This window comes from Oncorhynchus mykiss, chromosome 18 (genome assembly GCF_013265735.2).
Source record: "Oncorhynchus mykiss isolate Arlee chromosome 18, USDA_OmykA_1.1, whole genome shotgun sequence".
Lineage (NCBI taxonomy): Eukaryota > Metazoa > Chordata > Actinopteri > Salmoniformes > Salmonidae > Oncorhynchus > Oncorhynchus mykiss.
Window position 1 is genome coordinate 24,299,059 of NC_048582.1, and position 26,824 is coordinate 24,325,882.

Consider the following 26,824-nt stretch of genomic DNA (forward strand, 5'->3'; position numbering starts at 1 on the left):
ACTATAGTGGCCACTATAATAGAACAAAAATAGAATGCCTGTTTGTTTCATTCTACTTTAAGATGTTTTTTTTCCCCCCAAGTGCAATATTTAGATGTGTGTGTGTGGTCACAAGCATTCTATTGTAAAGGCTGTCATGGCTAACTGCAATATGAGTGTATTGTTTTTTCATTTGCAGTAAAGTCTAGGCAACAAATAACATTGGATTGCTTTCTTTACATTTTTTAGCTTTGAGTTAGGATCACATGAACCACTTTTTATTTTACACACAGGGACTGATCATGTAGATCATATGCCTTGTCTAATTAGTTAGAACCTGCATTTCCCCCTAGCAGGGATTTTCAATTTTCATGTTTCAATGCAAAAAAAAAAGTGTCACCTTTTTGGGCACTCACCAGTTTGCATCCCTGTTCAACTATTAACTGCTACTGATGTGGGGAGGGGACACCCTGACATTATCCGAGATAGCCCAGATTGACTTGCCTGGAGGAACAGAGTGACTAATAATGTACATGTAACAGACATATTTTTTTTTCTGTCCAGGCAGGGATCTAAGACAGTTCCCAGGCCTGTGTGTGTGTGTGTGTGTGTGTGTGTGTGTGTGTGTGTGTGTGTGTGTGTGTGTGTGTGTGTGTGTGTGTGATGTGCAGCCCATCCCCTGGTCTCCTCTTTCTCTCTCCACAGCTCCAGCCTCCCATCCTTCCCTGCTCCAATGTGCTGACTGCAGCATGTTTATCTCTGCCCCGCGCCACTATCTTCATCAATTCTACTGGCCCCAAGACGACTGTGTACACCGCCATCCCCATGCATCAGGCACAAACCCAAACCTGCCTCTGAGTCGGAGAGGAGGGCTCCGCAAATTTGTCAAAAGAGAGAGAGAGCGAGAGAGAGAGAGAGATGCACCTCCGATGACAATAACGTCTGGCCAATATTTCATTGAAATGAAGTGCTGTGGCACAGTTTACAGCAGCCAGGGAGAAAAGAAGAGCGGGGAGGAACAAACGAATGGATGCAAAGCTCTTATCACACAGAGTTTTTCTTCTTTCAGCCGTAGCAGAGAAAGAAAGGGGGTCAGGGGACTGGCTGGTTCCCAGGGGTCTGTGTCAGTTCAGGACAGAGGACTATTTGGGGGGAAATGGCAGAGGAAAGGAAGCAATGGAAACTGTTCTTTTTTTTTACCCCATCAGTTGCAGAGGATTGATCATTTTTTAATTGCCCTCAACTAGAGGTCAACCGATTATGATTTTTCAACGCCGATACCGATTATTGGAGGACCAAAAAAGCCGATACCGATTAATTGGCCGATTTGTATAAAACAAATGGTTTGTAATAATGACAATTACAACAATACTAAATTAACACTTATTTTAACTTAATATAAAACGTCAATAAAATCAATTTAGCCTCAAATAAATAATGAAACATGTTCAATTTGGTTTAAATAATGCAAAAACAAAGTGTTGGAGAAGAAAGTAAACATTTTTTAAAAAAAGCTAACGTTTAAGTTCCTTGCTCAGAACATGAGAACATATGAAAGCTGGTGGTTCCTTTTAACATGAGACTTCAATATTCCAAGGTAAGAGGTTTTAGGTTTATTTATAGGACTATTTCTCTATACCATTTGTATTTCATATACCTTTGACTATTGGATGTTCTTATAGGCACTATAGTATTGCTAGTGTAACAGTATAGCTTCCGTCCCCCTCCTCGCCCCTACCTGGGCTCGAACCAGGAACACATCGACAACAGCCACATTGGAGCATCGTTATCCATCGCTCCACAAAAGCCAAGGGGAATAACTACTCCAAATCTAAAAGCGAGTGACGTTTGAAACAGTATTAGCGCACACCCAGCTAACTAGCTAGCCATTTCACATTGGTTACACCACCCATTAGGCTGATAGGCTTGAAGTCATAAACAGCGCTGTGCTTGCGAAGAGCTGCTGGCAAAACGCACAAAAGTGCTGTTTGAATGAATGATTACGGGCCTGCTCCAGACTGCTCTATCAAATCAGACTTAATTATAACATAATAACACACAGAAATACGAGCCTTTGGTCATTAATATGGTCGAATCTGGAAACTATCATTTCGAAAACAAAACGTTTATTATTTCAGTGAAATACGGAACCGTTCGGTATTTTATCTAACGGGTGGCATCCCTAAGTCTAAATATTCTTGTTACATTGCACAACCTTCAATGTATGTCATAATTATGTAAAATTCTGGCAAATTAGTTTGCAATTAGCCAGGCAGCCCAAACTGTTGCATATACCCTGACTCTGCGTGCAATGAACGCAAGAGAAATGACACAATTTCACCTGGTTAATATTGCCTGCTAAACTGGATTAGTAGTTATAACTAGTGATTATGATTAATTGTTTGTTATAAGATAAGTTTAATGCTAGCTAGCAATTTACTCTGGCTTCTACTGCATTCGTGTAACAGGCAGGCTACTCGTGGAGTGCAATGGTTAGAGCGTTGGACTAGTTAACTGTGCGGTTGCAAGATTGGAACCCCTGAGCTGACAAGGTGAAAATCTGTCTGTTCTGCCCCTGACCAAGGCAGTTAACCCACAGTTCCTAGGCAGTCATTGAAAATAAGAATGTGTTCTTAACTGAGTTGCCTAGTTAAATATATATATTTTTAATAATCGGAAATCGGCGCCCAAAAATACCGATTTCCGATGGTTATGAAAACAAATCGTCCCTAATTAATCGGCCATTGCGATTAATCGGTCGACCTCTACCCTCAACACATCATTCTCTTTAGATCCTATCAACCCGTACGTCTCACTTACTGTACAGGGCAACAAGGTTCATCATGACAACTGTTTTATAAAGTAGTATATCCTAATCCGATTCTTACCGGAGAGCATGGGGACAGCGGCCTCGGATACTCCACCTCTGTCTTCACCTTTGACCTCTTGGTTTTCATGGGATTGACTGTACTGCTCACTGCCGAGTCCCCACATGTGCTCTGGAGTGGAGGAGCGGAGAGAATAGGAGAGGAGACGAGAGGAGGGAAGAGAATAAAATAGAAGAAAAGATAGGGGTTAATACAGGACTCGGGTCAAATAGACATTCATACATCAGAGGTGAGCCACCACAGAGACTAAACAATTTCGAGTGTTTTTGTGATGAGAGGGTGGAGTACAGTATGAAAACATCCCATCCATCTACAGAGTGAGCCCACTGCCTGGGGCTTCAGTGTAAACCTCAGGTGACTCCTGGAGAAACTTTGGTAGTAGGGGAGTAGGCACACCCCACCACCTACACAGTTAATGCTTCACAATAAGCTGACACAGGCAGTATCTGTCCGTTGGCTTTAATAGTCATGCTAGACTGTGATTCTGGGATTGCACTAAACCACAGCAAAGTATTCCTAATCAGAGGAAGACTTTGTATCCCTCTTGTGTTTACTGTGGTCTGTAACAGAACCGTGGGGTTGGGACCGTATGTGTTTGGACAATGGGGGTTTAACGTCCCCAATCCCCTTATTCATGGGTATGGAGTTTACCTTACAAAGGGGCATTTCAGTGAATGGTATGATAAGAACCACAGAGAGAACCACAAACCACAGTGGATGTATACAATGGGATGAGGGAAGGAGACAGCAGTATTTATGTTTTAAATCATCTTAAAACAAGTTTACTGACAATGCAAACAAACAGAAGAAAATTGTACGGCTATAGATGTCATGCTGGTTTGATTTGAGCATCCCACACACTACCAGAACTTCCAGAAGGCCACAGGGCAAGGCTCACATTTGGCGGTTATGGATAATGAGAAGATCTACCTCGTACCAGACAATTTAGGCACAGTTCAGGAAGAAGATGAACAAACTCAAGGAGAAAAGTCTTCGCACATCAAAGCTGGTTTGCATACCACCGTTACCAAAGAAGAAGAGCAGTCTCACCTTTGACTGTGAGCCATTGTTGTGGTTGTGTGAGGCGGGGGGCAGAGAGGAGAGACCCAGGGCAGACTGGCGACTGGAGAAGATGGGTGGGGGCTGGATGAGAGGAGGGGTGTGGCCGAACACACTCAGGCCTCTCTGCTGGGACAGGAGCTGCTGGTAGGCCATGGGGTTGATGTGATGGGGGAATGTAAAGGACGGACTGGAACACAAGACATTAACACACATGAGAGATGTGTCTCTTATCTCCAACTGTGACACAAAATTCCACTTGCAACCCAGGTAGCCTAGAGGTTAAGTGTGTTGGGTCAGTAACTGAAAGGTCACTGGTTCAAATCCCTGAGCTGACCAGGTGAAAAATATATTGATGTGCCCTTGAGTAAGGCACATAACCCTAATTGCTCCTGTGAGTCAAGAGTCTGCAAAATGACTCAAATGTAAGTCACAACTTTTCACCTGAACTCAATGTCAGCCAAGAATAAGGCTGTGGCAGCCATGAGGTTCTGTCAGCCTGCCTCACGTCGGTCTCACGGTAACTGAACATGAATTAACATAAACACATTTAGCATCTCCTGGCTTCCACGCATAGTCTACAAGCCACTGATGCAGACCTTTAGATCATCTACATTTAAAAAATGTCTGTTAAATCCACGAAATGTAGCTTACACTATCACAATTTACAAAATAGCCTCCAATACCCTACTCAACAAATTGGATGCAGTCTATCACAGTGCAATCCGTTTTGTCACCAAAACGGTGATATACTATATATACACCATATACTACCCACCATTGCGACCTGTACGCTCTCGTTGGCTGGCCCTCGCTTCATACTCTTCGCCAAACCCACTGGCTCCATGTCATCTACAAGACCCTGCTAGGTAAAGTCCCCCCTTATCTCAGCTTGCTGGTCACCATAGCATCTCCCACCTGTAGCACACGCTCCAGCAGGTATATCTCTCTAGTCACCCCCAAAACCAATTCTTTCTTTGGCCGCCTCTCTTTCCAGTTCTCTGCTGCCAATGACTGGGACGAACTACAAAAATCTCTGAAACTGGAAACACTTATCTCCCTCACTAGCTTTAAGCACCACCTGTCAGAGCAGCTCACAGATTACTGCACCTGTACATAGCCCACCTATAATTTAGCCCAAACAACTACCTCTTTCCCAACTGTATTTAATTAATTTATTTATTTTGCTCCTTTGCACCCCATTATTTTTATTTCTACTTTGCACATTCTTCCATTGCAAAACTACCATTCCAGTGTTTTACTTGCTATATTGTATTTACCTTGCCACCATGGCCTTTTTTGCCTTTACCTCCCTTCTCACCTCATTTGCTCACATTGTATATAGACTTGTTTATACTGTATTATTGACTGTATGTTTGTTTTACTCCATGTGTAACTCTGTGTCGTTGTATCTGTCGAACTGCTTTGCTTTATCTTGGCCAGGTCGCAATTGTAAATGAGAACTTGTTCTCAACTTGCCTACCTGGTTAAATAAAGATAAAAATAAAATAAAAATAAATAAATAAAAAACAATAAATCCATTATTTATTTTAGACAGGTCTAAAGAAACTTGATATGAAGAAAAAGTAGAATAGAATAGTATAATCTGAGTTGTACTTATGTTCGGCCCTGATCTGGCTATACCATATGGCTGTGGGCTACACTAGTTCATTTAGCAGACAAGATTTGCTTAGAATTCCATGACATTATGAAGAATACAATTGAACATAGCTGAATAAAATAGAAAGGATATTTTCTCCAAACGATTTGAGGGAGTGCGCACATGTGGCTATTCTGTGTTGAGTGAACAACTGTCACGCCCTGACCTTAGAGATCCTTTTTATTCTCTATTTTGGTTAGGTCAGGGTGTGACTAGGGTGGGTAGTCTATGTTTTCTATTTCTTTGTTGGCCTGGTATGGTTCCCAATCAGAGTCTATCGTTGTCTCTGATTGGGGATCATAACATGTGGAACTCTATGTACGCTGCGCCTTGGTCCATTTATTCTTCCAACGATCGTGACATTAACAAAGAAACAGGTACTCCTATATGCTTAAATTAGAGTTATTAATGTAACTTTAGTTGTGATACAAATGTGTTTGTTTCGATTTTTAATCATTCTAAGGCTGCATGATGCAACTCTATTTATTTATTTATTTATTTCACCTTTATTTAACCAGGTAGGCTAGTTGAGTTCTCATTTGCAACTGCGACCTGGCCAAGATATAGCAAAGCAGTTCGACACATACAACAACACAGAGTTACACATGGAATAAACAAACATACAATCAATAATACAGTAGAAAAATCTATTTACAGCATGTGCAAATGAGGTAGGATAAGAGAGGTAAGGCAATAAATAGGCCATGGTGGCAAAGTAATTACAATATAGCAATTAAACAACTCTATTGATGATTTGAAAAAAGTTGCATGAAAGGCAAGAACTCTGCTTTGTTTTTTACGCAGGATATACACACTTCATCAGTCTCTCATTCACAATTTGACAATAACTTGATAATGCCTTAAATTTCCCGGCTGCATATCCTTTGTGTGGCCGCAATGTCCCCTAACAAATCCATTCCTTTTGCGCCCAAAGTGGCCGTTGTGCCGTTGGGCTGAATATAATAATTATAATTCCCTTCTCCCGGCCGCGTGCTGAAGCACCTCTCACTCACATTGCTCTCTGTCAAGTGATCAGGTCTTTCTCACAGGCTACAAGTGAAGACAGACAAATCGGGGACACAACTGCGCACGTTCTTATCCAATTCCGAGGCGCATATTGAAGATATTGGAAGAACTGTCCACATTTACTTTTCGTCAGCCTAACGAGTAATAAGTAGGCCTAATGAACAGCAATAAGCGTGAATGTTCCACTAGCAAGAAAACGCCATTCTCAAAAGGGACCACAAATGTGATTATGCATGTAATGCTTTTATCATAAAGGTGCATTTTTATGGTGAAAATGATCTTCCCCAAATTTGAAACTATGCCAGTTAGGCTCCACGCCCCTTGTAAAGCGGATTAATGTGCTTCCTTTTATGAAGTTATTTGGCCACTTTAGTTGTGATACAAACTTGATCAAAATATATAGGCCTAGGGGCTAGGCCTTATGGGTCTCCCGGTCGGGACACAGCCTGAGATCGAACCCAGGTCTGTAGTGACGCCTCTAGCAATGCAGTGCCTCAGACCACTGCGCAACTCCCGAGGCATGTATTACTTTATTTGACTTAAATGGAGTTTATATTCACGTGACCAGTATATCAGTTAAGCCTATCCAAGCATCTTAAGTTAATAGTTTTTAATTAACAATCATTCGTTACTACATATTGACTAGTTGCTGGCTAGGGTACCTGATGCCTCCAACAGAGAGGTGTCCGTAGGAGCTGCTAGCTGCAGAGCTGGAGCGTGAGTTGTTGATGTAGGCCACCAGAGAGTTGGGCGAGGTACGGATCATGGTCTGCAGGTCGATGCTGGCGTCTGAGAGAGGCGAGATGGACAGGGCTCGCTTTCTGTTCAGCCTGGGGGTCAGTCTGGGACTGGGGAACCGTGACGCTGTGGAAAAGAAAAACACACAGACACATACAGACCGTTAGTCTGACAACCTCTGAACTTCTCTCGGCTTCTCCTCCTGGCATAGCTGCATCTGATTCAAGTATGCAGAGACTTATTGTCGTAGTTTGCATATACTGAATACATTCAATACATGTGTGACGCAGACAAAATGTATGGTCACATTTGTGTTTATGTATGGTTTCTTTGTATTGGGGAAGAATGCTTTTACTGAATTGTCAGTCCTCCAAGGTTTCGCCATTGCGATAGAGCTAGAGCTAGCTCCGGTCAGTTGGTTGCTAGCTTCGGTTAGCGCTTAGCTAGCTTGTTCAGTAATTTTTCGGAAATTAGCATTAATGTCAGTTGCAATAGCCTTGTCTTTCTATTAACCCTTCTTACACTGGGTGAATGTGTTTTGAGCATGGGTATAAAGTGACTTCTAATGAGTTATACCTGTCACACCCTGATCTGTTTCACCTGTCCACCCCCCTCCAGGTGTCGCCCATCCTCTCCATTATCCTCTGTGTATTTATACCTGTGTTCTCTATTTGTTCGTTGCCAGTTCGTCTTGTTTATCAAGTCAACCAGCGTTTTTGTTCTCAGCTCTTGCTTTTCCCAGACTCTCGTTTTCTCGCCCTCCTGGTTTTGACCCCTGCCTGTCCTGACTCTGAGCCCGCCTGCCTGACCACTCTGCCTGAGCCTGCCTGCCATCCTGTACCTTTGCCCCACTTCTGGATTGTTGACCTCTGCCTACCCTGAACCTGCCGTCTGTCCGGGTACCGTTGCCCCACCTCTGGTGTACTGACCCCTGCCTGCCTTGACCTGTCTATTGCCTGCCCCTGTTGGAATATTAAACCATTGTCAATTCGACATGTCTGCATCTTACCTTGATTCCTGATAATACCAGTCTTTAAAGGCTTTTGTGTTTTAGAGTCTTCTATAGGGCTATAGTCAGCAACAGTCAGCTACATAATTATAACCTAGACAGGTGAATTACAGTTAAGAGTAAATGTGTTTGGCGTATAAACGTAAGGAATTTTAGGATGTGAATTGGATTAGAATTGAATATTTTTGATGCGTGAATTGATGTATTTTTGACATGTTTATGAAATATGTCAGGGATTTATGAGACAAATGAATAAATACACTTTAAAGAAAACAAAACAAAATAATGTAAATAAATGAAAAGACAGAAAAATACGATTTGCACTTTAGAGAATGTTGAATAAGATAATTGAGAGAACCTTTGAAAGAGAAGCCACGTTCTCCTGTTTCATCATTTATCCTGTGTTACAGGAACTTTTGTCTGCTGACCCAGTCCCAAAACTGGGACCTGTAACATATGCATTAGATACAGTATTATTGTTTTTTATTTTACCTTTATTTAACTAGGCAAGTCAGTTAAGAACAAATTCTTATTTATAATGACAGCCTAGGAACAGTGGGTTAACTGCCTTGTTCAGCAGCAGAACGACAGATTTTTACCTTGTCAGCTCAGGGATTTGATCTAGCAACCTTTCGGTTACTGGTCCAATGCTCTAACCACTAACCACCTGCCATACCAGTCAAAAGTTTGGACACATCAACTCATTCAAGGGTTTTTCTTTATTTTTTACTATTTTCTACATTGTAGAATGATAGTGAAGACATCAAAACTATGAAATAACACATGGAATCATGTAGTAACCAAAAAACTCATCAAAATACATTTGATTGAAACTATGCCAGTTAGGCTCTACACCCGTTGTAAAGCGGATTCATGTGCTTTATTTTAAGTTATTTGGCCACTTTAGTGATACAAACTTGATAAAAATATATAGGCCTATGGACTAGGCCTTAAAGGTCTCGTGGTCGAGACACAGCCTGAGATCGAACCTGCCTCTAGCACTGCAATCTTCAGAGTAGTCACCCTTTGCCTTGATGACAGCTTTGCACACTCTTGGCATTATCTCAACCAGCTTCACCTGGAATGCTTTTCCAACAGTATTGAAGGAGTTTCCACATATGCTGAGCACCTGTTGGCTGCTTTTCCTTCACTCTACGGTCCAACTCACCCCAAACCATCTCAACTGGGTTGAGGTTGGGTGATTGTGGAGGCCAGGTCATCTGATGCAGCACTCCATCATTATCCTTCTTAGTCAAATAGCCCTTACACAGCCTGGAGGTGTGTTGGGTCATTGTCCTTTGAAAAACAAATGATAATCCCACTAACCCCAACCAGATGCAGCGTATCGCTGCAGAATTCCGTGGTAGCCATGCTGCTTAAGTGTGCCTTGAATTCTAAATAAATCACAACAGTGTCACCAGCAAAGCACCCCCACGCTTCACGGTGGGAACCACACATGCGGAGATCATCCGTTCACCTACTCTGCATCTCACAAAGACACAGCGGTTATAACCAAAAATCTCACATTTGGAATCATCAGACCAAAGGACAGATTTCCACCGGTCTAATGTCCATTGCCCGTGTTTCTTGGCTCAAGCAAGTCTCTTCTTATTGGTGTCCTTTAGAAGTGGTTTCTTTGCAGCAAATCGACCATGAAGGCCTGATTCGCGCAGTTTCCTCTGAACAGTTGCTGTTGAGATGTGTTTGTTACTTGAACTCTGTGAAGCATTTATTTGGGCTGCATTTTCTGAGGCTGGTAACTCTAATGAACTTATCGTCTGCAGCAGAGGTAACGGGTCTTCCTTTCCTGTGGCGGTCCTCATGAGAGCCAGTTTCATCATAGCGCTTGATGGTTTTTGCGACTGCACTTGAAGAACCTTTCAAAGTTCTTGAAATGTTCCCTATTGACTGGCCTTTATGTCTTAAAGTTATGATGGACTGTCGTTTCTCTGCTTATTTGAGCTGTTCTTTCCATAATATGGACTTGGTCTTTTACCAAATAGGGCTATCTTCTGTAAACCCCCCCTACCGCCCTACCTTGTCAAAACACAACTGATTGGCTTAAACGCATTAACAAGAAAATTAATTCCACAAATTAACTTTTAACAAGACACACCTGTTAATTGAAATGCATTCCAGGTGACTACCTCATGAAGCTGGTTGAGATAATGCAAAAGAGTGTTAAAAACCTGTCATCAAGGCAAAGGGTGGCTACTTTGAAGAATCTAATTTGTTTAACACTTATTTGGTTGCTACATGATTTCTTACAGTGCCTTGCGAAAGTATTCGGCCCCCTTGAACTTTGCGACCTTTTGCCACATTTCAGGCTTCAAACATAAAGATATAAAACTGTATTTTTTTGTGAAGAATCAACAACAAGTGGGACACAATCATGAAGTGGAACGACATTTATTGGATATTTCAAACTTTTTTAACAAATCAAAAACTGAAAAATTGGGCGTGCAAAATTATTCAGCCCCTTTACTTTCAGTGCAGCAAACTCTCTCCAGAAGTTCAGTGAGGATCTCTGAATGATCCAATTTTGACCTAAATGACTAATGATGATAAATACAATCCACCTGTGTGTAATCAAGTCTCCGTATAAATGCACCTGCACTGTGATAGTCTCAGAGATCCGTTAAAAGCGCAGAGAGCATCATGAAGAACAAGGAACACACCAGGCAGGTCCGAGATACTGTTGTGAAGAAGTTTAAAGCCGGATTTGGATACAAAAATATTTCCCAAGCTTTAAACATCCCAAGTAGCACTGTGCAAGCGATAATATTGAAATGGAAGGAGTATCAGACCACTGCAAATCTACCAAGACCTGGCCGTCCCTCTAAACTTTCAGCTCATACAAGGAGAAGACTGATCAGAGATGCAGCCAAGAGGCCCATGATCACTCTGGATGAACTGCAGAGATCTACAGCTGAGGTGGGAGACTCTGTCCATAGGACAACAATCAGTCGTATATTGCACAAATCTGGCCTTTATGGAAGAGTGACAAGAAGAAAGCCACCTGGGAGACACACCAAACATGTGGAAGAAGGTGCTCTGGTCAGATGAAACCAAAATTGAACTTTTTGGCAACAATGCAAAATGTTATGTTTGGCGTAAAAGCAACACAGCTGAACACACCATCCACACTGTCAAACATGGTGGTGGCAGCATCATGGTTTGGGCCTACTTTTCTTCAGCAGGGACAGGGAAGATGGTTAAAATTGATGGGAAGATGGATGGAGCCAAATACAGGACCATTCTGGAAGAAAACCTAATGGAGTCTGCAAAAGACCTGAGACTGGGACGGAGATTTGTCTTCCAACAAGACAATGATCCAAAACATAAAGCAAAATCTACAATGGAATGGTTCAAAAATAAACATATCCAGGTGTTAGAATGGCCAAGTCAAAGTCCAGACCTGAATCCAATCGAGAATCTGTGGAAAGAACTGAAAACTGCTGTTCACAAATGCTCTCCATCCAACCTCACTGAGCTCGAGCTGTTTTGCAAGGAGGAATGGGAAAAAATGTCAGTCTCTCGATGTGCAAAACTGATAGAGACATACCCCAAGCGACTTACAGCTGTAATCGCAGCAAAAGGTGGCGCTACAAAGTATTAACTTAAGGGGGCTGAATAATTTTGCACGCCCAATTTTTCAGTTTTTGATTTGTTAAAAAAGTTTGAAATATCCAATAAATGTCGTTCCACTTCATGATTGTGTCCCACTTGTTGTTGATTCTTCACAAAAAAATACAGTTTTATATCTTTATGTTTGAAGCCTGAAATGTGTCAAAAGATCGCAAAGTTCAAGGGGGCCGAATACTTTCGCAAGGCACTGTATGTGTTATTTCATAGTTTTGATGTCTTCACAATAAATCTAAATATAAAGAAAAACCCTTGAATGAGTAGGTGTGTCCAAACTTTTGTGCCCCTACTCCTAGCCCCACTATCACTCACTCCAAGCCAAGTCAAAAACCCAGTGTCTCTCTCTCTCCTTAAGTGAGGGCACCCACTTTACCACTGTGAGATATTAAGAATGTTTTCAAATATTTGTATTTATTTCATACAGGCAAAAATAATTATATCAAGTCAATCTTTCTTTCTCACTGTCATTGTGTCATTTCCCCATCCCATCATACCCTGCCCAACTCTGTGCTATTTCTGGAGCTCCAGAGCGAGAGACAGACCTAGAGGAACGCTCCAGCGCAGCCTAGCCTCTAGCTCAGCCTGGGACTGGGTGATGGATGCTAACGCAGCCTCCCTCCGACTCCCAAACCCCCTGGAAATAGAGCAGCACTATCAATAAGTGCTCAAGATTGATTCCCAGCTAATACAGTAAACAATTTGTCTGAGGTGATGGAAACCGAGCCTGGCAGAAGATATTGTTGCAGTAAAATAAACTCATCTCTTATCCGGTGCTGGAATTATAGCAGAGGAGGGATACGGGATGGAGATGAAAGCTAAAACAACAATCCTCAAACAACTTTCTTTAATGTGCCCTAGTGACACACATTTTCAATGTGCACGAGCTACAATTAAAATAAAGCAAAATGCGCAAAACAAACAGCTTCTATTCTGTTTGAAAAGATCTTAGCTATGTTGTCTTTCAAAATGTGTGCATCCTAAATGGCAACCTATTCCCTACATAGTGCACCACTTTTGACCAGAACCTTATGTTGGGGAATAGGGCGCTATTTGGGATGCACACATAGGCCACGGTGACCTCATTAAGATTCAGTGTAAAGGATAATAAATCTAAGCCTAAATAATGTACTTTAATTAAACAGATAAAAATCTCACTGCGATCGAAAACATTCTGTACTTCACTTTGGTAAATGAGGCCAATTTAGAGAATTGATTTCAACTGAAATGTATGCAAAGTGTTTTTGATCGCTTGTATGTCCATGGTTTATAATGTACATTTTGTCACAGTTTATTTTTGAAAGGCCCTGAGCTACCTGGTCTTACTTTGAAAAATGTAGGATGACAATGTAGGATGATAATTACGTAATAACTATCCAATAATTACTTAATGAAAAAGTGCCACTATGTATAATCTACTACCAGCCAGGTACGACATTTACTGTAACCAGCTGTTTAAACATTTTTTAAGAATAAAAGCCTTAAACTGTATGGGTAATGGCATTTTGTAAAAAAAAAATTAAAACACCAAATCACAGATGAAATTCATAAAGCTGGTTATCCTCTAATTTCCTATGATATGTAACCGGTGTGTTTCTGGAGTCCGTTGCTCTAGGGGGCCAGTGATGTCAGCAGGAGAGCCAGTCAGCCAGTTGTTCAGGGCTCAACAGGTGCTAGACATTAGCAGTGGTGTTAGTGGAGCCAGTCCAGAGCAACAGTGCCATTAGAATCTGTGGGGTAATAACCAAAGACACTGCAACCGGACGTCCATAATGGCTCAATAACATGTGTTGCCAACACCAGGCACTGCACCAGCAGCTCTACACAAACAGTGCCTCGGCTGATTAAACTCAGGCTACCACCACAGAGAATAGCATTCTTGCTTCCTGAGCCATTATTCTTAGCAGAAGCTAATGGCTAACTGTCATTTCAAAATGTTCTCTCTCCAATACAGTCCCATAAGTAACACACACGTGCTCAGTTTTAGTGCTTTGGGACTTTCCGAAATGTCCTGGGACATATTGACCAGGGCTGGGGTCAATTCAGGAAGTAAACTTAAATAACAACAATAATTGAAATAAGCATCTATTTTCAATGACTTCTGAATAAACTGATGAGTAGAAGCTCTTTATTTAAAAAGTATTCCATTTAGATTTTTTTGATTAAAATCACTTTTAAATTCAAATTGACCCCAGCCCTGAAAGGGATTCCACCACTGTCTCTCAGGGGATATTTCTGCTGTGAGTCTTAATATAAATACATTTCTTACATGAGCTGTTAAAGACATTGAGCACATGATCGGGGGAGGGGGTTCGCGTTGGAGAATACGTGTTGTAACTTAGCGGCAGTTAACTAGTTACTAACTCAGGTTCATCCTAAAATAAAAGCTGAGGTGAATTTAGCCCTTAGTATTTATATTGCATTAATGGCTCTATAGTTTCAGTGACCGGGACAAGCCATTCAGAAATGGTAGCCTTATTTATCTGTGTTAGCGGCTCACCTCGGGGGAGATGTGTTTATTAATGTGCCACTTCCCCTGATAAATGAGGTAATGGAAAGCCGGGGCTGGCGCTCACCTCACCTCTCCTTGTCCCCCCTCCTCTCGCAGCGCCTCGCCTCCTTTTTCCCCCGGTGATTTATGTCAGCAAGCCAGGCACCAGGCAGCAACCGACCGACTGCTAGGCTGTGTGTGTGGACGACCAACTGCTAGGTTGTGTGTGTGGAGTGGACCCCTCCTCCTCCAGAGGCTGGGCTGGCCTTGAGTCCTGAGTGGCCATGTCACTAGGTAAGGCTGGCTATCACATTCACAGGCTGCTCTGGCCACGCTTCCTGGGCTGAGTTCACTATGAGAGACAGAAGGATGTGTCTATCTGGTTTAACTTCACTATGAGAGACAGGGATGTATCTATCTGGTTTAACTTCACTATGAGAGACAGAGGGATGTATCTATCTGGTTTAACTTCACTATGAGAGACAGGGATGTATCTATCTGGTTTAACTTCACTATGAGAGACAGAGGGATGTATCTATCTGGTTTAACTTCACTATGAGAGACAGAGGGATGTGTCTATCTGGTTTAACTTCACTATGAGAGACAGAGGGATGTATCTATCTGGTTTAACTTCACTATGAGAGACAGAGGGATGTATCTATCCGGTTTAACTTCACTATGAGAGACAGAGGGATGTGTCTATCTGGTTTAACTTCACTATGAGAGACAGAGGGATGTGTCTATCTGGTTTAACTTCACTATGAGAGACAGAGGGATGTGTCTATCTGGTTTAACTTCACTATGAGAGACAGAGGGATGTATCTATCTGTGCTGGGTTTAACTTCCCTATGAGAGACAGAGGGATGTATCTATCTGTGCTGGGTTTAACTTCACTATGAGAGACAGAGGGATGTATTTATCTGCTGGGTTTAACTTCCCTATGAGAGACAGAGGGATGTATCTATCTGTGCTGGGTTTAACTTCACTATGAGAGACAGAGGGATGTGTCTATCTGGTTTAACTTCCCTATGAGAGACAGAGGGATGTGTCTATCTGGTTTAACTTCCCTATGAGAGACAGAGGGATGTATCTATCTATGCTGGGTTTAACTTCACTATGAGAGACAGAGGGATGTATCTATCTATGCTGGGTTTAACTTCCCTATGAGAGACAGAGGGATGTATCTATCTGTGCTGGGTTTAACTTCACTATGAGAGACAGAGGGATGTGTCTATCTATCTATGCTGGGTTTAACTTCCCTATGAGAGACAGAGGGATGCATCTATCTGTGCTGGGTTTAACTTCCTTATGAGAGACAGAGGGATGTATCTATCTGTGCTGGGTTTAACTTCCCTATGAGAGACAGAGGGATGTATCTATCTGTGCTGGGTTTAACTTCCCTATGAGAGACAGAGGGATGTATCTATCTATACTGGGTTTAACTTCACTATGAGAGACAGAGAGATGTATCTATCTGTGCTGGGTTTAACTTCCCTGTGAGAGACAGAGGGATGTATCTATCTGTGCTGGGTTTAACTTCCCTATGAGAGACAGAGGGATGTATCTATCTGTGCTGGGTTTAACTTCCCTATGAGAGACAGAGGGATGTGTCTATCTGGTTTAACTTCACTATGAGAGACAGAGGGATGTATCTATCTGGTTTAACTTCACTATGAGAGACAGAGGGATGTATCTATCTGGTTTAACTTCACTATGAGAGACAGAGGGATGTGTCTATCTGGTTTAACTTCACTATGAGAGACAGAGGGATGTATCTATCTGGTTTAACTTCACTATGAGAGACAGAGGGATGTATCTATCCGGTTTAACTTCACTATGAGAGACAGAGGGATGTGTCTATCTGGTTTAACTTCACTATGAGAGACAGAGGGATGTGTCTATCTGGTTTAACTTCACTATGAGAGACAGAGGGATGTATCTATCTGTGCTGGGTTTAACTTCACTATGAGAGACAGAGGGATGTATTTATCTGCTGGGTTTAACTTCCCTATGAGAGACAGAGGGATGTATCTATCTGTGCTGGGTTTAACTTCACTATGAGAGACAGAGGGATGTGTCTATCTGGTTTAACTTCCCTATGAGAGACAGAGGGATGTGTCTATCTGGTTTAACTTCCCTATGAGAGACAGAGGGATGTATCTATCTATGCTGGGTTTAACTTCACTATGAGAGACAGAGGGATGTATCTATCTATGCTGGGTTTAACTTCCCTATGAGAGACAGAGGGATGTATCTATCTGTGCTGGGTTTAACTTCACTATGAGAGACAGAGGGATGTATCTATCTATCTATGCTGGGTTTAACTTCCCTATGAGAGACAGAGGGATGCATCTATCTGTGCTGGGTTTAACTTCCTTATGAGAGACAGAGGGATGTATCTATCTGTGCTGGGTTTAACTTCCCTATGAGAGACAGAGGGATGTATCTATCTGTGCTGGGTTTAACTTCCCTATGAGAGACAGAGGGATGTATCTATCTATACTGGGTTTAACTTCACTATGAGAGACAGAGAGATGTATCTATCTGTGCTGGGTTTAACTTCCCTGTGAGAGACAGAGGGATGTATCTATCTGTGCTGGGTTTAACTTCCCTATGAGAGACAGAGGGATGTATCTATCTGTGCTGGGTTTAACTTCCCTATGAGAGACAGAGGGATGTGTCTATCTGGTTTAACTTCACTATGAGAGACAGAGGGATGTATCTATCTGGTTTAACTTCACTATGAGAGACAGAGGGATGTATCTATCTGGTTTAACTTCACTATGAGAGACAGAGGGATGTGTCTATCTGGTTTAACTTCACTATGAGAGACAGAGGGATGTGTCTATCTGGTTTAACTTCACTATGAGAGACAGAGGGATGTATCTATCTGTGCTGGGTTTAACTTCCCTATGAGAGACAGAGGGATGTATCTATCTGTGCTGGGTTTAACTTCACTATGAGAGACAGAGGGATGTATTTATCTGCTGGGTTTAACTTCCCTATGAGAGACAGAGGGATGTATCTATCTGTGCTGGGTTTAACTTCACTATGAGAGACAGAGGGATGTGTCTATCTGGTTTAACTTCCCTATGAGAGACAGAGGGATGTGTCTATCTGGTTTAACTTCCCTATGAGAGACAGAGGGATGTATCTATCTATGCTGGGTTTAACTTCACTATGAGAGACAGAGGGATGTATCTATCTATGCTGGGTTTAACTTCCCTATGAGAGACAGAGGGATGTATCTATCTGTGCTGGGTTTAACTTCACTATGAGAGACAGAGGGATGTATCTATATATCTATGCTGGGTTTAACTTCCCTATGAGAGACAGAGGGATGCATCTATCTATACTGGGTTTAACTTCACTATGAGAGACAGAGGGATGTATCTATCCGGTTTAACTTCACTATGAGAGACAGAGGGATGTGTCTATCTGGTTTAACTTCACTATGAGAGACAGAGGGATGTGTCTATCTGGTTTAACTTCACTATGAGAGACAGAGGGATGTATCTATCTGTGCTGGGTTTAACTTCCCTATGAGAGACAGAGGGATGTATCTATCTGTGCTGGGTTTAACTTCACTATGAGAGACAGAGGGATGTATTTATCTGCTGGGTTTAACTTCCCTATGAGAGACAGAGGGATGTATCTATCTGTGCTGGGTTTAACTTCACTATGAGAGACAGAGGGATGTGTCTATCTGGTTTAACTTCCCTATGAGAGACAGAGGGATGTATCTATCTATGCTGGGTTTAACTTCACTATGAGAGACAGAGGGATGTATCTATCTATGCTGGGTTTAACTTCCCTATGAGAGACAGAGGGATGTATCTATCTGTGCTGGGTTTAACTTCACTATGAGAGACAGAGGGATGTATCTATCTATCTATGCTGGGTTTAACTTCCCTATGAGAGACAGAGGGATGCATCTATCTGTGCTGGGTTTAACTTCCTTATGAGAGACAGAGGGATGTATCTATCTGTGCTGGGTTTAACTTCCCTATGAGAGACAGAGGGATGTATCTATCTGTGCTGGGTTTAACTTCCCTATGAGAGACAGAGGGATGTATCTATCTATACTGGGTTTAACTTCACTATGAGAGACAGAGAGATGTATCTATCTGTGCTGGGTTTAACTTCCCTGTGAGAGACAGAGGGATGTATCTATCTGTGCTGGGTTTAACTTCCCTATGAGAGACAGAGGGATGTATCTATCTGTGCTGGGTTTAACTTCCCTATGAGAGACAGAGGGATGTGTCTATCTGGTTTAACTTCACTATGAGAGACAGAGGGATGTATCTATCTGGTTTAACTTCACTATGAGAGACAGAGGGATGTATCTATCTGGTTTAACTTCACTATGAGAGACAGAGGGATGTGTCTATCTGGTTTAACTTCACTATGAGAGACAGAGGGATGTGTCTATCTGGTTTAACTTCACTATGAGAGACAGAGGGATGTATCTATCTGTGCTGGGTTTAACTTCCCTATGAGAGACAGAGGGATGTATCTATCTGTGCTGGGTTTAACTTCACTATGAGAGACAGAGGGATGTATTTATCTGCTGGGTTTAACTTCCCTATGAGAGACAGAGGGATGTATCTATCTGTGCTGGGTTTAACTTCACTATGAGAGACAGAGGGATGTGTCTATCTGGTTTAACTTCCCTATGAGAGACAGAGGGATGTGTCTATCTGGTTTAACTTCCCTATGAGAGACAGAGGGATGTATCTATCTATGCTGGGTTTAACTTCACTATGAGAGACAGAGGGATGTATCTATCTATGCTGGGTTTAACTTCCCTATGAGAGACAGAGGGATGTATCTATCTGTGCTGGGTTTAACTTCACTATGAGAGACAGAGGGATGTATCTATATATCTATGCTGGGTTTAACTTCCCTATGAGAGACAGAGGGATGCATCTATCTATACTGGGTTTAACTTCACTATGAGAGACAGAGAGATGTATCTATCTGTGCTGGGTTTAACTTCCCTGTGAGAGACAGAGGGATGTATCTATCTGTGCTGGGTTTAACTTCCCTATGAGAGACAGAGGGATGTATCTATCTGTGCTGGGTTTAACTTCCCTATGAGAGACAGAGGGATGTATCTATCTGTGCTGGGTTTAACTTCCCTATGAGAGACAGATGGATGTATCTATCTGTGCTGGGTTTAACTTCCCTATGAGAGACAGAGGGATGTATCTATCTGTGCTGGGTTTAACTTCCCTATGAGAGACAGAGGGATGTATCTATCTGTGCTGGGTTTAACTTCCCTATGAGAGACAGAGGGATGTATCTATCTGTGCTGGGTTTAACTTCCCTATGAGAGACAGAGGGATGTATCTATCTGTGCTGGGTTTAACTTCCCTATGAGAGACAGAGGGATGTATCTATCTGTGCTGGGTTTAACTTCCCTATGAGAGACAGAGGGATGTATCTATCTGTGCTGGGTTTAACTTCCCTATGAGAGACAGAGGGATGTATCTATCTGTGCTGGGTTTAACTTCCCTATGAGAGACAGAGGAATGTATTTATCTGTGCTGGGTTTAACTTCACTATGATTTCAGTGGTGGAGAAGCTGTATGAGCCAAAGTGGCTGTGGTCTTGCTTCAACTTTTTTGGTAGTTAAGGTCCATTGTTTCTCTGTGTAGCATAGATATTACACTCCTAACAAGCCAACCGCATCATTCAGTACCCCGCCTTTGTCTTGGGAGCTGGGATACAGAGAGGCCTGCACAGTGTATTTCACTGTTTGGGAGTTGTTATGACAGTTTTTATACGCACAGCAGGCTGAGGCCTTTGGCTGCCTGCCCCTGGCTAGCCTGAGCAAGCAGAAGCTTGGCCCAGACACAATACAACACAACAGCTCATTCAGAACCCCGGGCCTGCTGGATGCTGTACAACTAAGAGACTGGAGGACAATGTTTACACTCTCACTGTGCGACCCAGGTAGACCGACTAGCGTCAGAGCAATAATTGAACTTGTACAGGACGGGTAGCAAAACTCACTGTCCGTGTGTCAAATCAAACCCTACCCTTCACCTGGGGCAGAGGGGCCCGATCTCTCTTTCTCGGGAGTGTTTGGAGCGAAGTGTGAGCTGCTTGAGGCGACATAGGTGGGGCGAGTTGCGTGTTTTATCGGCAGAGGAAGCAGTAGTGGCAGCAGCTGCTGTAGGAAGACCGGTAGCCGTGAGCCTCATATGGGGACGGATAAGGGCCGGCTGTATCTCCCATTGCCTTAACGTCTGCCGGGATTCCTGTAAATGTCACGCAGCAGCACAGTAAAAGGCAAGTGAATACCTGTGGCTGTCCTAATCTGAACCCATCTGTTATGACGAACACAGTCAACTCGCCTGATACCCAAGCTTCTGTATCGGGTGGTCTTTGATGTCGTGTTCCCTCACACCACACCATAGCCTAATGGGTAACGCCACTGCACGGTAACACTATCCCTGTGTATAATAGTCCGTCTCCCCCTTAGACACCACTACCCTTTTAAGGTGACAGAGGTAGGTTGAGGATGAAAGTGGGCGTTCATTACATTAAACAGACTTCTGGCCCAGGCGCCCTCTGCCTCACCCCTCCTCCCCCCTGTCCCCCTCCTCCAGTAAAATGGCATCTCGGTACAATCAGGTCTGTTGTTTATGGAATGTCCTGGCACAGACTTGAGAGAGGGAAAATATTACTGGACCTATACTGTGGTTACAGTACCCGAGGGCTTCTGGCCCGCCCTTTGAAGTTGTTTGTAATGAAAAATGTATAAAAAGCCTTTTTTTTTATGTTCTGCTGTCTACAGGTCCATTGATCTGGGTTTCATCATTCTCCTACGGTGAGGTTGTTGCAATCTCAGGGTTGCTTTTAAAAGTTACATACCTTCCAATAAAAATGCCACCATGTTATAGTCCTAGAGTACACACTGGTACCAACAGAGGAAGGGGCAGGGGACACAAATAAAATCCTTCCCCTAAAATGAATGTTACAATTCATACCCACACACTTCCAAGGGTGGAAGTCTGGGAACTGGTGAAGTCTGAGAACTCCCCACTGTAAATCACCAGGAATTTAGCTCAAAAATACTCGTAAAAATGTTTCCACTTTTGGGACTGTGTTCCCATGCATTCCACCCCTTCCCACACAGACAGTATCAACCTGTTGTGTAGATACAACAGGTTTACGGTAAAGAGGGGTGGGCCTCTGTGGTCCCAGTCTAACTTACCTTCCATGGGGGTGATGTAGTCTGGCAGGTGTGCAGCTGCCGCCCCACCCCCCTGCATCAGCAGCTCTCCGTAGGGGTTACGATGGCTGGTCATCAGGTGGTAGTACTCAGCAGGGCTGGCTCCAGGAGGGGGAGGGGGAAACCCAAACAGACCCCGCTCTTTCAAGTGTTCATGTGCCACTGCATGGGGGCAGAGGAAGGAGGAGAATGAGTGAGGGAAGACAAGGACATTGCAGGGATAGGAAGGAAGGTTTAGGGGGAATGAGGGATGAATGAGATGGAGAGAGAGAGAGCGAATGAGTGAGGGGGGGAGAAAGACATTCCAGATTCCAGCCCCGGTCGGTCGACTTGGTCTCACCACATGCTGCCGGAGCCATTTGAAAAGGGTTAGGGTTAGGACTGGCGACATGATGGCACTTTCCTAGGGAGACATTATCTACATCCCAAATGGCACTCTATTCCCTACATCGTGCACTACTTTTGACCAGGGCTCTATATAGAGAATATAGTGCCATTTGGGATGCAGTCATTGATGCAGGACAAGAGGAATGGGAGGTTAGTGATGTGCAGTGAGGCGTGTCAGTAGTCCTGCAGATTAAGAAGACAGATAGACAGATTGAGAGAGAGAGAGAGAGAGAGAGAGAGAGAGAGAGACAAAGTAGTGTTGTGGTTTCTCTCTTTGATAACATGCACGAACACACACACACCCTGAAGGAGCACCCTGAATCCTACAGTGTTACTCTGTTAACAACTACACCCAGTAAAGCCCTTTTAAAAGTGTCAGGGGCAATAAGAGTGGGATATGGCCTATAGCTGCTGTTGAATAGCAGCACTCTGTCCCAGAGGCTTCCAAAGTCCATCTGTTTCTCCAGGAATTTAGGAGGAAATATCTGCTCAGTTTATGGTTTGGGTCAGGGTCCAGACGAGGAAGAGACCAGGACTCCCCTCTCGCTCTCGTTCTCTCTCTCTCTCTCTCTCTCTCCCCCTAATGTGTCACCTCTCCCACTGGAAGTGATCTTTCAGACACAATTAGGCCGTGCTGCGCTAAAAGAGAACAGACGTGTGCTTGTACTGACTACATACAGCAGAACCAGACCTTCATTTTCTCCTTCTCTCTCTCTCTCCTGGATCACATAACCACTTAAATGGAGGGAGTCACTTTGGATCAGCACAATGAGGAACACGTCGTTTGAAGCTATCCGATGAAGGCCATAGCAGAGCTGAGCCGTCCCCGCCGTCCAACTGTTTTTTTTCCAATCAAATGAACAGGAAGTCCATAGAAAGAGAATGTGAATGACGAATAGAACACAGCGGACTGGGCCCAAAGGAATCCTGAGGCCTGTCAATGCTAATGTCATGCTAATGTGATGTAGCGCAGAAACGACAATAAGAAAAGAGCAGCAGAACCTCTGCCTGTTTATACCTCTGTTCTATGTGTTGGCCCGCGACAAAGAAGATAATTTCCTGAAACCATTTCATTTCCATTAGTAGTATTCAGAACAAATTCAGAACAAAATCCATCCCGAAACAAGGTAGTCCTATTAAAAAGTCCTAGAAGATATAACAGTTGTTTTCCAAAAGGGTCACGTGGGAACATCAAACGGCAAACTAAACGTCTGCCGTCTCTCAATGAAATCCAAGACCGTCTCCTCTCTCTCTCCGAACCACCTATTTGAAATCCCCTCAACCAAAAATAGCCACCTTCATTTTCTCCCTCTTTCCCATAGCTTTATCACCGCGGGATCTCCAACCCTGCACTGCTTATTTAACTTTAAAAGCAAGACCACATTACTGTTGACAGACTGTAAACGGTGATTTATTTCCTATTCTGGCTCCTCGCCTCCACCCGTTATTGTAATTCAGCTCTGAAAAAGAGTTGTCATCACGTCGCTCTGAGGTAAAGGGGGAAAGTTGGGGGGAGTTCCATGGGGACTGTTTAGTTTGATCAATTTCCATGGCTTTCCAATAACCCCCTTGGTATATTGAACACGTGGTGAGAAGAGGGAGGTCAGAGCTTCACAAAAAGCAATATGTCGCATGTAAGACTAATTCACGCAACGTTGTAGCACCGGCTCTACGTATCTAACCTAATCTGTATGCCCACTCAAACATGCTGTTTACTGACAATCACAGCCGCAAATCCCCTCTCCACACTGAAAACAATTGCGTAATCCTCAGAAGTTAGAATCCTTTCATTTCTCCACCAAGCTTTCAGTAATAGACCAATGACACAATTCCTTCGGTGGGGATCCACAAAGTAAGGTGATGCTCATGGCAGTGAATGACCTTGGGTGTTGCACAATCTAGACATGCAGTTGAACTCACAGTCTGCAGGGCTGAGTCCGCGGGCCGCAGAGATCATGGACAGGGTTGGGCTGCTGTGAATGGAGCGGAGGTAGTGCTCCATGTGAGGGTTGAAGTAGGGGTGAGCGGGGCTGAAGGGGGACTCCCCTGTCCCGGCTGCGTGGGGGGACAGACGGATCAGAGAGATGTCTGACATGACCGGGCTGCCACCTAGTCCAGGACTGGAGGAGAGAGAGAGAGAGAGCGAGAGAGAGAGAGCGAGCGAGGGAAAGAGAGAGAGAGAGCAAGCGAGAGGGAGAGAGAGGGAAAGAGAGAGAGAGAGAGCGGGTGGGAGAGAGTGAGAGAGAGAGAGCGGGAGAGAGCGAGTGAGAGAGAGAGAGCGGGAGAGAGCGAGAGAGAGAGAGAGCGAGAGAAAGAAAGAGAGAGAAAGAGATGGAGAGAGAGAGAGCGAGAGAAAGAAAGAGAGAGAAAGAGATGAGAGATAGAGCGAGAGAAAGAAAGAGAGAGAAAGAGATGGAGAGAGAGAGAGAGATAGCGGGAGAGAGAGAGAGTGCGTTATCATCTTAGTTCATGTACACTGTGGTTCATGACGTATTTTGTCTCTTGTGACAGACGGAAACCTTTGAACGGTTTCTTTTATCCAGAAATCTCAAGTTCCTGTGATCTTCTTAAAGTTACAAGGGGAAGAAAAACAGTTACAAATGAAAGTTAAACAATGGGACCTTTGCTGTGTCTCACCTGACCTAAGTCCTTACATGACATAGCCTAAGGCCTAACCATTTTCCCATCTGATACTACCGAGTGGTGCCGACCGTGCTGCACAATGCAGTCAGAGCACTCGTTCACACACACACACACACACACACACACACACACACACACACACACACACACACACACACACACACACACACACACACACCTGAGACATTTGTATAAACTCTGCAGGCAGGCCAAGTGTGTCAGCCAGCCAGGTCTAAGCCTGAATAATGAATCTAAGGTGAATCTGATACGCTCTGTCTCCTTGCTCTGTGTATATAGACTGGAATGAGAATGAGATCACGTCTAATATCATGGTCTGCGTCCCAGAGGGCACCCTATCCCCTAGTGAACTATAGGCCCTGGTCAAAAGCAGTGCACTACATAGTGAATATGGTGCCATTTGGGACGCAGGTCATTCCTCATCCTATCAGGGCTTTGATCTGGAAATACATTAGCGAGAGATGGGGTCATAGAGCAGACTGTGTGTGTGGAACGCAACCATGCAATGTAATGATATTACATCCCTACGGCATTACCTGATGTCACACTAAGGCAGACAGACAGACAGACAGACAGACAGACAGACAGACAGACAGACAGACAGACAGACAGACAGCTAGACAGACAGCTAGACAGACAGACAGACAGCTAGACAGACAGCTAGACAGACAGACAGACAGACAGACAGACAGCTAGACAGACAGCTAGACAGACAGACAGACAGACAGACAGACAGACAGCTAGACAGACAGCTAGACAGACAGACAGACAGCTAGACAGACAGCTAGACAGACAGACAGACAGACAGACAGACAGCTAGACAGACAGCTAGACAGACAGACAGACAGACAGACAGACAGACAGACAGCTAGACAGACAGCTAGACAGACAGACAGACAGACAGACAGACAGACAGACAGACAGACAGACAGACAGACAGCTAGACAGACAGCTAGACAGACAGACAGACAGACAGACAGACAGACAGACAGACAGACAGACAGCTAGACAGACGGTTCAACCCTCAACATAAAAATATGTTAGTCTGGCTCTGGCACTGTAGCTGGTTTCAGCATTTCATCTGTCATTGTTCCTTTAACCCCAGACAGGGATGATACTGAAGATAGTCACACTGTGGCTGATATGAGTTCTAACCTGACCCGGAGAGGAGGAAGTGAGGAACTCATGGCATGTCAATGAGAGGTGTGTCTCCTGCCTGGTTGCTGCTAGCTGTACAGACAGATCCTCTGACAGGCTGAAGATCAGAGGATACAGCAGCACACACCAGGTAGTCTCTTCCTACAGCCACTGGGGGTGGAGCCATGAGTCTGGAAAGCTAGACTACACACTATACGATCTCCCATTCAAATATAGATATACCAAGACTGAAGACTTAAAGAAGGTTGAAAACAACTTAATCTCACAAAACCTTATGCTTAAGAGTTTCTCTAGTTACCCAATGAGAAACGATTGTACAGTTTAGTGTCTGAAGCTGGAATCTTTGTCTATTTGTACTCCTTCTCTGAGATGCTTTTTGAATACAGACCCAGGCTGACCTCAATCTCTCAGTTATCCCCAGTACTGTCTGTCTCCAGGGGCCGGTTGGTCCGTGCTTGACCCAAAGTGAGTCCACTCCGTTTCCAGTAAATGCCCCCCAGACGACCAAGGCTTGTCTCAAAGCCAACTTTCTGCCATGGGCCAACTTTCTGCCATGGGCCTTAGCTAACGGATGACCATAAAAGGCTCTCTGTCTGAGGCCTGAGAAGAAACAGATATTCCATTCACAGAAAGCCTTCAGATTACTGGGCAACTTAAAACTCCATCTGATATTATGGACTGGAACCTGGTTGCAAAATGCTCTTGTCTGCCTATAGCTCAGTCTGTCGCTCTGGGCCTTTAGCCACAGACCTTTTCATGTCCCTGAGTCTACCTTCCTGTACCATGGGAAGGAGTCTACTAGGTCCAGAGAGCCAAACAGATGGCCAAAAGTATGTGGACACCCCTTCAAATTAGTGGATTTGGATGTTACAGCCACACCTGT

General features: G+C 43.7%; 1 protein-coding gene across 1 annotated transcript in view; it reads right to left on the reverse strand.

Annotated features, from left to right (window-relative positions):
- The window catches only part of LOC110497104 (zinc finger protein GLI2), a 91,286-nt gene that overhangs the window by 18,912 nt on the left and 45,550 nt on the right, over positions 1 to 26,824 (reverse strand). Inside the window, exons 4-8 of the mRNA XM_036952397.1 lie at positions 24,043 to 24,242; positions 21,718 to 21,897; positions 7,275 to 7,476; positions 3,918 to 4,116; positions 2,868 to 2,978 (exon numbers count right to left, since the gene is read on the reverse strand). Of these exons, the coding sequence (XP_036808292.1) occupies positions 2,868 to 2,978; positions 3,918 to 4,116; positions 7,275 to 7,476; positions 21,718 to 21,897; positions 24,043 to 24,242 (892 nt within the window). The remainder of the gene's footprint in view (positions 1 to 2,867; positions 2,979 to 3,917; positions 4,117 to 7,274; positions 7,477 to 21,717; positions 21,898 to 24,042; positions 24,243 to 26,824) is intronic.